General features: G+C 38.0%; 1 protein-coding gene across 1 annotated transcript in view; it reads right to left on the reverse strand.

Annotated features, from left to right (window-relative positions):
• Positions 1-13,828, reverse strand: part of OTOG (otogelin) — a 96,417-nt gene that overhangs the window by 80,538 nt on the left and 2,051 nt on the right. The window contains exons 3-8 of the mRNA XM_051966752.1: positions 10,756-10,915; positions 9,668-9,760; positions 9,302-9,456; positions 5,054-5,172; positions 3,325-3,530; positions 152-282 (exon numbers count right to left, since the gene is read on the reverse strand). Coding sequence (XP_051822712.1) covers positions 152-282; positions 3,325-3,530; positions 5,054-5,172; positions 9,302-9,456; positions 9,668-9,760; positions 10,756-10,915 — 864 coding nt within the window. The remainder of the gene's footprint in view (positions 1-151; positions 283-3,324; positions 3,531-5,053; positions 5,173-9,301; positions 9,457-9,667; positions 9,761-10,755; positions 10,916-13,828) is intronic.

Below are 13,828 nucleotides of genomic sequence, written 5' to 3' on the forward strand. Positions count from 1 at the left end.
CCCACCATAAGTATCTCCTCACATATTCCAAAATGGGACCTCAGCAATGGGATCCATGGCCCAGCTAGGAAATCTTTGTTTTCTTTTCTTTTGCAGGGAGAAAACAAGGCTGGACTTTGAACAATAGAGAAGACTCTGGGGGGACCCAGACCTGCATGGTGGTGGGACTTTGATGGAAACATGGAGGGCGTGATGGAAATGAGACATTTGGTCCAAGAGTCTCATCAGGGGGATCCTCTTGCCAGCTGTTCACAAACTCTGCCACATCCTCTGTCAGTTTTCCTGTTGGATAAAATGTCATTCCAAAGGTGACCACCAAAGAAAAGGAAGTAATATCAAACAAAACAAAACAAAAAGACAGTAAGAGAACATAGAAATCAATTAACACTAAAATATGTTTTTAAAAAGGCAAGTAAGCAAGTATGAATTTCAGAACAAATGAATTGTTGCAATGGTATTTCAATTGGACAGTCTTTTTTCCTAACAAGACTGCTCTGAATGATGTGATAAATAAAAAGCTGGACTTGAAAATGAAATGAATTCAAATCCTGCCTTACATACTGAGGGAGCTGCTTGACTCTGCACAAGTCATTTACTCTATCTCTATCTCAGCTTCCTCATTTGTAAAATTCAGATAATAATAATACTTATCTCTCAAGGTTGTTGTGAGGACTAAAATGAAATAACATGGAAGATGTTTTACAAACCTTAAAGTACTACATAAATGCCAGGAATTAATATTTTACCTACCCCACTTTAAATTCTTCCTTTATAAAATGCCAAATTAATTTTTAAATGTAGCCTCCCAGTTAGGAATTAAACTAAGAAAACATCAAAAATATTCAAGCCTTTTGTAGTTACCTGCTAAACATAAATTCTAAGATCAAAGCTATAAGGTAAGGTCCCATATATAACCAAAAAAAAAATTAGCAGCATTTTTGAGGTGAAAAAAAAATACAAACTAGTAGATATCCAGCTACTGGAGAATGACCAAAAGTATTATGGTACTTTAATGCAAAGAGATATTATTGTGCCAAAAGAAATTTTGTATATCAAAAAGCAAAGGAATATGTGAAGATTTATATGAACTGATTCAGAGTGAATTAGGCAGAAATAGAAAAGCAGTATACATAATGACTACAAAAATATGCAAAAATGTATATTGAAATAATACCAAAGAAACAAAATGGAATCCTGGATAAGTATATTTCCAAGTTTATTCCTAACAAAGGGATGGAAAAAATGTGCCCTCTTCTCTCCTTTGCAGAAGTGGGATACTAAGGATTTGGAACACATACACTCTCTCTCATGTATGTGTATATATGTGTGTGCACATATATATGTATATATGGATGGCTATGCATATATGTATATACAAACATAAACACACATATAACCAGATTGTTGATCTGTTGGTTAATTTCGTTGAGTGACTTCTTCCTTTTCTTTAAAATAGAAAGATGTTTGTAGTTATAAGGGTAAATCACTGAGAGTAGAAGAGGGAGGAGATTTTTGAAAATTCAATTCAATTCAATAAACATTTATTGAGCACCTACTACGTGCCAGGCACTGTGATCTAAAAACAAAACAAATATGTATGTGTGTATATATATATATACACACACATCATAGCTTCCACCATTTCATTCTGTTGCTTAAGAATTCATAGCATTTTCCTGCAACATCAAGTCCAAATGCTCCTGCCTAGCATTCTAGGCCCTCTATAATCTGGTTCCATCCACTCTCCAGTGATCCTCATTCTTTTCCATTCTTTCCTAGATACAGATACTCCAAGATCATTTAACATTTGCATTTTCACTTCTATTGCTCCTTTCAACCGAAATAGTCTTTACCCTTCTTTTTCCTGGGCTCATTAAGGCCTAGTTCAAGGGCCAATTCAAGACTCACATCTTCAGTGAATTAGAATGAACATAGAAAATCATGAAAAGACTTTCAGTGAACTGATGCAGATTAGGAAGTGCCAAAAAACAATATATACAATGATTATGTAAATGGAAACAATGTAAATGGAAAGAGCCACCCGTACCAGGAAATCAATAGTGAATGCTACAAAATTATAACAATGTTGCAAAGAAGAAGCATGACCCAATGAAGAGATGGGAAAAAACATTTTTCTCCTTTGAAAAGGTAGGAAATTCATGAGTGGAGAACATTCTATTTATTTTCAGATCTTTTTTACTACATTAATTATTTCTGCTGTTTTTATCTTCTGCCTTTTTAAAAACTTTTTGCTACCTGGGAGGAAAGGGGGGAGAATACAGAGGGAAATTTAGGTGATATAAAATAAAGATAGCAATAAAAAATTACTTTTAAAAATTAACCCTCATAGGGCACAGCCTTCAGCTCCCTCACTGTCCTACTTACCTTCCCTATCAAGTAAGAATTCTATACTATAGCATTTGGTATTTACTGTCATTGTCCTAGTTTTCTTATTCTTCCCCCCATAAACTTCTGTGGCTCCCTATTATTTCCAGGAGCAAATATAAAATCCTCTGTTAACATTTAAAGCCTTTAACAACCTGGCTCCTCTCTACCTTTCCATTCTTCTTACACTTGACTCCTCTCCAACTCTCTATGATCAGATACAACAGCCTCCTTCCTTGCAGTTCCTCACACAAATATCTGCCAACTCCATGTCTTTTCATCCCATATTTGAGATGATCTTTCTTCTCACCTCCATCTACTAGATTCCCTGGATTTCTCCAAAACTAAGCTGAAATGACACCTCCTATAGGAAGCCTTTTCTAGTCACCTCAGTTACTAGTTTCTTCTCTATGGACTACTGTCATGATTCCAGTAGTATGTGGGTGACTACCTTCTTACAACCTGAGGTACACAGGTTAAAAATTAGTAATCCCCTTTTATAGAAGAAGAAACTGAAGGTCAAAGAAGTAATGGGGTCTGACCTAAAATTTCCTGACTACAAGATAAGGAACAAAGTCACTGACATAAAATCAAGTACACATGGGCTATTACCCCCATAGAATGATCTGAAGAGCTCTGGGAAGGACTTCTCTGCTTCTATACTATAAGAAGTCATAGAAGTAGAAAGAACTTCAGATAAGGGTTTTACAACATGCAAACAACTATGTTCATACAAAATGTATGATCTCTGAGGACGTCCAACATCTACAGAGAGCTGAGTACATCGTAGGCACATTATACTGAATTAATTGATGAAAAGATTAGCTCTCTCCCAACCCATCCACCCGATCTCTCCAATCCTGGACGTCCCTCTTGATGTTCTAGTTGGGAAAGGGATAGCGGATAGAAGATCTGGAGCCATTGGCTCTCAAGACTCACCAAAGCTGGTCTTCAGGTCATCCTGGGGGTCGGCATTGTTGTTCCCACACAACCCATGAGTCTTGCCTAAGTATTCAGGACTCATCTTGATGTAGACAGCTGACTCACCATCCCAAGCCAGTGTGAAAGCAGACTGATGTTGTACGATGACATAGCCAGCCATCTGATGGAGTCGCAAGTTCCCTGTAATGTGAGGCAGCTGTACCCTGCCGTAGCATAGGGGGAGACAACACAGGCTACTCAGAGCTCCCAAATCTGCATTTTTTTAAAAGAACGTGGATTCACCCAAAGAAATGAATTATTAATGGCTGAATTTGTTAGTGTGGTAGGCTAAAAGAATAATAGAGGTAGGTGATAATAATTGTTCACTGAGACCCTCCAAGAAGAGTGTTTATTAAAAAGCAATCTAACCTAGAATATTTACTTACCATCACCAACTGACCCACTGGAACATAACACAATTAGAATAACAGCAGCTCACTGTTTGCAAAGTCCTTTCTTTATAAATTGCAGTTATATAGTAAGATATTATAATAATTTATAATGTACTTTACAGCTTACAAAGACTTTTCTTTGCAAACTATATCTACAAATTAAAGTATTACATAAATAATTGTAAGCATAGTTTTTAGACAATTCCAATAATAATAGTAATTAACCTTTGTATAACATTTTATAGTTTGTAGCTTTTTCTTATAGACCTGAAGGAATCAATGTATTTAATGGATGCCATAAGTACATAGCTCCATTTTACTGATGAGGAGATGAAAATACTAAGATCAGAATAATAAAGCTGGCCCAAGGTCACACAGCTAGCAAACCTCACAGCTAAGACTTGAACCTGAGTCTGCTAACTACAGTATGAAGGTACTGAATGGGCGATCAGGACCACAAACATGTTCATAGGGATTGGAGAGATAGAAAGAGAGACTCCTCTACCTTCAAACTACAAGAGATCACAAAGGGGGAAAGACTATGGAGTCTCAAGCCAAGAGATCTTTGTTTGAGCCTAGTTTGAGTCTAGTCAACACCTATTAGGTTTGAGATTGTAAGCAAATCATTTTATCTCTCTATAACTCAATTTATGACTTTCTAAAGTATATATAGGATAATAGGATAAAGGATAATAATACTTATAATGTTGTTATGAGGAATATACTTTGAAAACTTAAAAATATTATATAAATGATTATGATATAAATACTTATTATTCTACATTAGATATTACTATTGTAATCTAAATAAACATAAATGAATCACCCATCTCTATTATTCTTTTAGCCTACCACACTAACAAATTCAGCCATTAATAATTCATTTCTTTGGGTGAATCCAAGTTCTTTTTAAAAAATGCAACCTTATCTGGGAGGGATGGCACATGAAGTTCCTAAAACCACGGGATGAGCAAATTTATCATATGAGTTGCTCCAATAAAGAAAAAACCTAGACACCAAGAGGGAAGAGGAATAGGAAGAGAAAAGAAGTGTGAGGGAAGTAGAGGCCAAAGACAAGCATGATGGGGCACCTTTACATAAATCCTTTGTGATACATGCTCCATGTACATATTATATATATGGCTCACCTACTTGTGTCCCCTAAACAACCGAAGACCTCGTGAAGGCTTAACATAAAGGTTATCCAGAGTCAGAAAACTTGAAAGATATAGAAAATTTTCCTGTCTGTACTTTCCTTTTAGAAAAGGGAAGATACAAAAAAGTTCATTCATTACCCCAAACCTCCATGAGTGACATTCCTACTCAGGCGGATCTCATCTTCCCCAGCAAAGAAGAGGCTGACAGATCTTGGGCAGCTATAGGGGAAAGAGCTGCATTCTGGATAGTTGTGAATCTGAAATGAGAGCGTTGATACATCTAAGCCAGGGACAATCTCTCTGTCATTGCCCCATTGCAGGTCCTGCCAAGGTCTGGGTCTGAGAGTCAAGGTGAGACTTGAATCTTTCTCAACTCTTCTTAGCTTTATCAGTACACTGGGAGTTACATGCTAAACTTCATCACTACTGGCAGATAAATTTTAGTCTGATTAACTCAAATAATAATAATAACTAACATTTATAGAACATTTTAAGATTTATAAAGCACTTTGCATGTCATCTCATTTGAACCTTGTAAAAATTCTGTGAGGGGAGTGTTATCATTATCCCCATTTTATAGATGAGGACACTGGGGCACAGACAGGTAAAATGACTTGAAAGTGAGTGCAATTGGATTGGATTGGAGCTCAGGGCTTCCTGACTCAAAGTCCAGCATTCTGCCATCATATCATCTAACTGCCTCTACATTTCTGACAAGAGGAAGTATGACAAAAATAAATGTTTGGGATGAATAATAAGGAACAATAGAGTGAGGAGGAAAAAAAGAGTTGAAGAGTAAAAATTTAGCAAGTATATGCTAAGCACTGTCCAAGACAAAAAGTGTTCTGGCTGATATATAAGAATGCAGCCTGGTAGAACTCTCTCAAAAACAGGAAGGCAGATTCCAGGTTTCTATGGTTTTGAAATGGTAACAACAACTACTACTACATACATTTAAATGAAACAGTCTGTGATTCCATTAGGTTGGGGAATTCATGGTGTGGGAATGCCCTCTACCAGCACATCTCTCACCTAACTAGAGCTTAATAGAACAATACCAGGGACTTACCTGAGAACAAATGAGGTCAAGTTGTAACAGCTAACAACATCTCTGTAATGCTTCTAATAAGATTTACAAAGTACTAAATGTATGCTGTATAAGTATATACACAAGCATATATATGGATGTATATCTATATATATATATGTATCTATATACACACCTACATAAAATCTTATTACAGATATATAGACTATAGAAAGAAAGAAGAAAGGAAAGAAGGAAGAAAGGAAGAAAGAAAGAGAGAGAGAGAATGAAAGAGGGAGGGGGGAAAGGTAGGAAAGAAGGAAGGAAGGAAGGAAGGAAGGAGGAAGGAAGGAAGGAAGGAAGGAAGGAAGGAAGGAAGGAAGGAAGAAGAAAGGAAGGAAGGAAAGAAGGAAGGAAGGAGAGAGAGAAAGTGGGAAGAAAGGAGGGAGAGAGAGGGGAAGGAAGGGAGGTGGAGGGAGGGGGAAGGAAAGAGAGAGAGAGGAAAGGATGGAGACAGAGAGAGAAATCTCATTTGATTCTTACACAAGACCATGACTTGTAAAGAAAGCAGAATTTGGATGAATGTATGAAGAATTTATTAAGCATTTATTCTCTGCCAGGCCCTAGGAGAACTAAAGATACAAATAAAAGCAGGGGACATTATCCCTTTCCTCAAAAAGATAATACTAGAAGAGAAGATAATATATATATATAGGGGAATGGTGGTCAGGGAGGATGACAATTGATTGGATAAGGAAAAGCAAAATCTATTTGACCAAGAGATTGGAGTGGACTCCCCTCTTCTCAAAAAAGTGCAGACTGTATTTTTTGAATGCAACCAATATGAGATTTTTTTCTTAATTATGCATATTTTTACAAGGGTTTTGTTTTTCCATTTTTCCCCAGTGGTACTAAGAAGAAGTAATGGGGAAGAAAATAGATGTTTGTCAATTGCCAAAAATTAATTTTAATAGATTTTTTTTAATGGAAGGTGAAAGCTCAACAATAATATGAAAGCCCAGTGTCAAAGTTGAATTTGAACTTGGGTTTTCCAGATTCAACACTCTAACCATTAAGCTACACTGCCTCTCAGAGAGCATGTACATAGTGCTTGAAGGTTTGCAAAGTGCTTTCCAGCTATTATCTTATTTGACCCAATGACATTACCGAGACATGAAGCTGACCTCCCAACTTGAGAATCCAGTTCACTCTGCAGTAACATTTCTTAGTGTAACTTAATATGCTGGCATCTGGGCTAAGCATTTGATCAAGTCTTTCATGCTTCTCATAGATAAACATGTAGACTAGAGGATAATCTAGTCGGATGTATTCAGAACTTGGTTGAATGAATGAAAATAAAACAAAATAGTAATTAATGAGTTCGGCCCCAAAAGATCTGTTCTAAATTGGTCTTTTGCTATTCAATACTTTTATCAGGGCTTTGGATGAAGATATTGAAGGCACACTTTTCAGATTTGCTTCAAAAAAAAACAACATAAAATGGGTAGAGAAAACTAACTGTTTAGATAACTAACAGCAGATCTCAAAGTGTAATCCAGAGAATCCTGGGATCCCTGAGGTATTTTCAGGAGGTCTTTAAGGTCAAAAGGAACACCTCGATGGTACAGTAGATAAAGTATCAGGCCTGAAGTCAAGAAGAGTCATCTTCCCAAGTTGAAATCCAGCCTCCAAAACTTCCGAGCTGTGTGACCCTCGATAGGTCACTTAATTGCAGTAATCTGAATTTCCTCATTCGTCAAATGAGCTAGAGAACAAAATGGCTACAAACCACTCCAATATCTTTGCCAAGAAAACCCCAAATGGGGTCACAGAGTTTGAATATGAAGTCACAGGTCAAAACTATGTTTATCTAATGCTAAGACATTTTAATTGCTAATGCAGCAAATATCAATAGCTATAACCCATACAAATAAAAATTCAGGAGAAAGGGCTCCTGGTCAATTTTAAAAGTGTAAAAGGATACTGAGATCAAAAAGGCTGAGAACTCCTGAGCTAGAACAGTGATCAGAAATCATTAAATTTAATAGAAATAAATGCAAAGTTCTAACTTGGGTTCAAAAAACCAACTTCACAAGTGCAGGTTGGGGGAGGAAGAATGATTGGAAAACAGTTCAAGTGAAGAAAATCTGGAGATTTTGTGGCCTAAAAGTTCATTATGAGATAACAACAGAATGACAAAATACCCCCCAAATCTACATCATCCTAGGCTGGAGATAATAGTGTCCAGAATTTAGAGGATGGGAATTTTTCCTCAATTCCAATCAGAGCACATGTTTTATGTTCTATGCTGAATGCCTATAGAAAAAATATTGGCAAACTGGTGAACATTCAGACATGGCAGTCAAGGTGATAAAAGGACTTACACATCATCTCATCCAAGGATGGGACTGAAGATGCTTACCTTAGAGAAGATAAGATTTAGGATATCACAGTTGAGTTTAAGAATTCAAAAGACTGTTATGTGTAAGTGAGATTAAATGTATTCTCCTTGGTGCCAGAGGGAAGAACTAGGAATGACTTGGGGAACATGCAAATAGAGAGATTTGAGCATGTTAAAGAACAGCTTCCTGATCACTGCAGCTGATTAAAAATGGAATAGGAAATTTCCCTGAACTGTTTTCAAAGAGAATTTGAAGAAAGGATTAAACTAGTTCTGTTTAGTCCCAAAAGTTGAACCACTAGAGATAGATAAAAGTTACAAGGAAGCAAATTCACACTTGATGTTAGAAAACTTTCCTAAAATTAGAGCTGAAGAAAAATAAAATGGCTTTCCTTGGGAGATAGGGGGCTTCCCCTCATTGTCAAGTGTACTATAATGTCTGACTTTTAGTATGGGAATATTAACTTTACTTCTGTTAGCCTCCATTTCCTCAAGTGTAAATTGAAAAGGTTGATTTAAAAGGTATCTGAATTCCCTTTTACATATAGATCTATCTATGATTCTATGACTGACAAAGTCCTTTCCGCTTCTGCAATTCTGGAATTCTTCTAGCTCAAGTCTAGATTGAAGTAGATGGCCAATTTGCTCACCAGATCTCAGTTGGAAAGGTCCTGTCCTTTAGGAAGTTGATTAGTATGAATCAGCCTCTGAGTCCTAGAGTAAGCTGGTCATTTAGGGGTCATTTGGGGTAAAGACCAAGGTAAAAAAAAACTACACCCAGATCTTTCCAAGATCCAGAATCCCTTGTCTCAATCTAAGTTAACAAATACTTTACAACCCATCTCAAGTTTAGTCTATAGCACTGTGTCCTACACAAAAGTACATACCAAGCACTCCAATCCCCTCCCCTGAAGGGATAATGAGTTGGACCAAGGCAGAAGCCCTGCACATTCCTCACCTGAATGGAGAAGCTCTGCTCACCAGGCTCATACTGACCCACCAGAGTGTAGCTGGCTCTCCCAGAGAAATAGTAATAGAGGCCATCAAATGTCTCAACATGGTGCTGTCCCCATGTACGGCAAATGTTGTCTCTCTCTGGGCCTGTGTTATACACTGAGCACAAAAGGAAAGCTTTCAACAGAAAGTCTAGGCAAACTTTCAGGGAGGAGGTCAGAAATGAATACACAGGATGAGTGCATTTAGTTTCTCAGAGATGAATAATCAAAGTCCATTCCATCCACCAACCACCTGTCCAGAAGCTCAGGACACTGTCATTCCCTCCCCCCTGGAAAACAGCGGCACCTTTTTCTGGCTCCAGTCATACCTGTCTGGCATCGGGGACCTGTCGCATTAAAACGCCTGCAGTCACAGAATGTCTGATGTACACATTCCCCACCATTGAAGCAGGAGAATAAGTCTGCAAAGTAAAATCAATTTACTCTCTCAAATTCCATACTTTTTGATCATCTACTCCATCAGTAATTTTTCCCCTAGGTGGGCTTGTGGAAGGGGGTGGGGCAGTGTAGGATTTTTCTAATAGATTTTGTGCAACTGCTGTAATTGGAGTTAAGTTGTAATAGCCTTGAGGAACTGAAGCTCAGCTCAGAAAGGGAAAGTTGGGAGCTTGCTAAACTCCATGAAGGGGTAGAATGAGAATGTATTAGTCTATAACTAGTCTAATATACTATAAAAGTAATTAGTGAGAGTTGTGTGGTTGCTTGGGAGACAAGTCCAGCATTGCCTACTGAGGGGAGGCTGCTTTGTGACGAGTCTTCCTGCCCTATTCTTCATATTCCTTATTACTTCTTGGGTTTATGCTATAGCTTATACTCTGGAAACTACTGGACTAAATCATGGACAAAGCCAGTCACATAGATATCACTGAAACCCACTGGCTTTGTCCATGTTTACCAATTAGCTGATGGTTATGAGCATATGAGAGATTTCTATCTACACCCTCTTCTCAGCAACTCTCAAAGGACAGTTTCAAATATACCTTGGATGGGGAACAAAGTATAGTAAGAAGAGGAGGCCATGATCAAAGTCATTAGAATGGAAGGGAAGAGAAAACTACAAGAGAAAAGGGGGGAAACAGATCAGGATTTGGCTATAGAAAGTAGAAGGGAAAGAATCAGTCATTATTTATTAAGCACCTACTATGCGCTAGGCACCATGATAACCTGTGGGGTATGTAGAAAAATGGGAGGACAGTCCTATAAGAGGAAAAGTCCACAAAGACACATCCTGACTGTCACATCACTTTCCTGTTCAGTTATAACCAAATAAATAGAGGAGATTTTGGGGAGAAGGGAAAGCTGTGAACAGTTTTCCAAGACTAGGAAGAACATGAAGAGAATCATGGGACTCATGAAGTTCATGGGTCAGTTCTCTTCAAGGTTTAAGACAACTTACAGGGCGTTGCACACTTGGTACGATGGAGTCTCCTTTCCCAGACAGAAAACATTGCTGAAGACCCCAAAGATTCAGACTCCTTTAGAATGACAAGAGAGAGAAGAGAGTTGTTTGATAAAGTGATTCGAGAACTTACTACATTTCCTAATTTACTACCTTTCTAATGTGTGCACACATTCATGCTGCAGCTGGAGATAGGAAGAAAAGTCAGGTGAGGAAGTAATACAATTATGGGGTTTTCTAACTCCATTACACTAATGATCTCCACATGCTTTTAATTACTGCTCTTAGAGAAGACCTAAAGTCTCTTCTTTCAGGCTCTGGAAGATTTTTTTTTCTTTATTCACTTGATTTTTTTTCCTCTATCCAACTTTGGCATGGGTGTGCACATCCATAAGCACATGCATGCACACACATACACACAGGATCCAAGTCCAGAACATGGGTGTACACACGCACACACGCACACGCACACACACACACACACACACACACACACAATCCAAGCCCAGTCACAGAACTGCAAATAATCCATCCCAACAAGCTACTCACACTGTTAGGATAGAATAAGACTGGGGAAAAAGACAACTCCAACAGAGAATACTGATCTTACAGAAGATTTGGCCAAAACCCATGTACAAGCGAATACTAAACTAAAATCCATTACTTACCTATTTCTCCCTCTGCTGCATTTCCCTCATTTACAGTCATAGAAAGTTTGAAACAGTCTATCGCCAAAGGTATAAACATTTAGACCTTGGGAATTTGCAGTTGCTACAAATTGGGGCTTGATTTACTGTTTTATTGATTATCTAAACTTTAGAAATTGATAATAATAGAGATTAAATTTCAAGTTAGTTTGGGGTACATTCCATTTCCAGAAAGCCAGCATTATCTCTAATCCCATCTACTTAAATTGGATGATTCCGTCTTCACCAACCCTATGCCCTATTAAGAAACCTTTTAATTCAGCACTTACTTATTCCACTCTTGTTCATATATAAGTTCTGTGCTCAAAACTAGGCGAAGATGCAAATCAGATTCCAAGCTGTTGGACCATGTGAATCCAGTCATTGTGCTGATATTCTTTCAAGTCCTCAAGCACCATGCTTTCAGAACAGCTAGGTTTACAAAGAATCCAAAGGAGGATGGAAAGCTAAAGGTAGATATGCTGCAGGGGGTTACCCAAGAGTCAGGAGCAGGAAATACAAAGGACATGACTAAGGACATAGATGTCTAGAAAAGAAAGGGAACTAGTTACATGGTTAATAAATGGCAAAAGAAGCAGCAGGGCAAAGTGGGTAGAATCCTAGACTTGAAGTCTGGGTAGTCTTAATTCAAATCCTATCTCAGTAACTTCTTAGCTGTGGGGATGGGCAGAGAGTTTAATTTCTCTAAGCTTCAGTAAACTCACCTTTACAGTGTAGGCTTGTAATCCTATGACGTTTTATGGATAAAATAAACTATGTGATATCAACATGCTTCTAAGATACTGTTTACAGCTCTCCTTCTTTGGAATTGATCTCCCTTTTCTGGAATCTTCTAAGCCCAAAACCTTCCAGTTGCTTAGTTAACTGGCATTCCATCCCTAACGTAGCACCTCAGAGTTGAGAAACCAATCAGATTTGCCTGAGTGAACCCCACCAGTTTCTATCAAAAATCTTAAGTAACCTAAAGCGTGAAATGATGATGAACCCAGGAATTCCCAGAGTGAACCTAGTCTAAATTCCCATTTAATTTCTTATCCCAAACTTAGCTATATTGAAACTATGATGGGGGAAAAAGAAAAGTTTCATTGTGAAAAAGATGGCTGAAACCTGAGATCACTGGTCTGACCCACTACCTTCTCCCCAAAATAAAAAAAATTCTAAGCAAGGAACTCCTCCTTCAGGGTAGAAGCCCGTTGGAATGACCAACACCCTCTGGATTAACCCTCAGACATTGGGGTTTTAGCCATCAAATTCACAGCTGTCTGGTAACAGAGAGGTTTATTTCCACCGATGGGTAAATCATAATAATTTGAGGCTGGTTTTGAAATCAGAACAAATAAACAACAACGACCAATCTTGGACCTCAGTTTCTTTACCCCCAAATGAAAGGAGTGCCTAAATCAGGACTTCTTAAATTTTTTTCCACTCATGACCTTTTTCACCATGGAAATTTTTACATGACTTTAGATATATAGGTATATAAAATAGCATATAAATGAAACATTTACTGATAATAAATCATAATTTTGTGAACCCCACATTCAGTACATGATGGCATATGGGGTTGTCACTCATAGTTTAAGAAGTTTTGGCCTAAAGCTTTTTCTGACTCAATCTATGACCTTATCTTCTAACATACAGTGAATGGATAACCCTTAAAAAAAAAGATTCAGGAGGTAACAGCAGGCATCATTAGCCCCATTTTTAGACAGATAGGTCTTACTGGGATCTGGCTCAGCTCCCTACACAGGTAAATACCAACCCCTCCGGTCTCAACTCTGCTCCCCTGGCAACAGCTTTCACAATAATGACATTCCACTGCTCCAAAAACAGTAACCTGAGACATCTGTCAGGGCCCACATTCTTAGGGGGCTGGTGGCCAGTCATTATAGGTCCATAGACACCTCCCTAATGAGAAAAGTGGGAGGGAAATTTACCCAGCAATCTTCCTGTGTGCAAAGAAAGAGAATACTGTGTAGACAGGGGTACTTAGATAAAGATTGCTACATGATGAGTGTGTTGAATGAGCCAAGGAGTTAATGAAAAGGTTTTTTGGGGGGAGATTATCAAGAGACAGCACAGTACAGAATAGAGAGATAGTCCTCATTTCAAATCCTGCATCGGGAACCTAAAGAGTGCACTTTAATCAACTGTAAAATGAATAGCTTGGACTAGAAAACTTCTGAGGTCCCTTCCAATTTTAGAGCTATCCCACCTGTCTGCAGTAGCCAAAATGGCTACTAGAGATCTAGTTATCCCTTTCTCATCTCGGGGATAGGGATGTGGTGGCTCCCACAACCTGGAAAATCCATGTAGAATTTTTTGGTCCTTCCTTTGTACCAGAAAAGAAGTCTGAATTTTTG

This window comes from Antechinus flavipes, chromosome 6 (assembly GCF_016432865.1).
Source record: "Antechinus flavipes isolate AdamAnt ecotype Samford, QLD, Australia chromosome 6, AdamAnt_v2, whole genome shotgun sequence".
Lineage (NCBI taxonomy): Eukaryota > Metazoa > Chordata > Mammalia > Dasyuromorphia > Dasyuridae > Antechinus > Antechinus flavipes.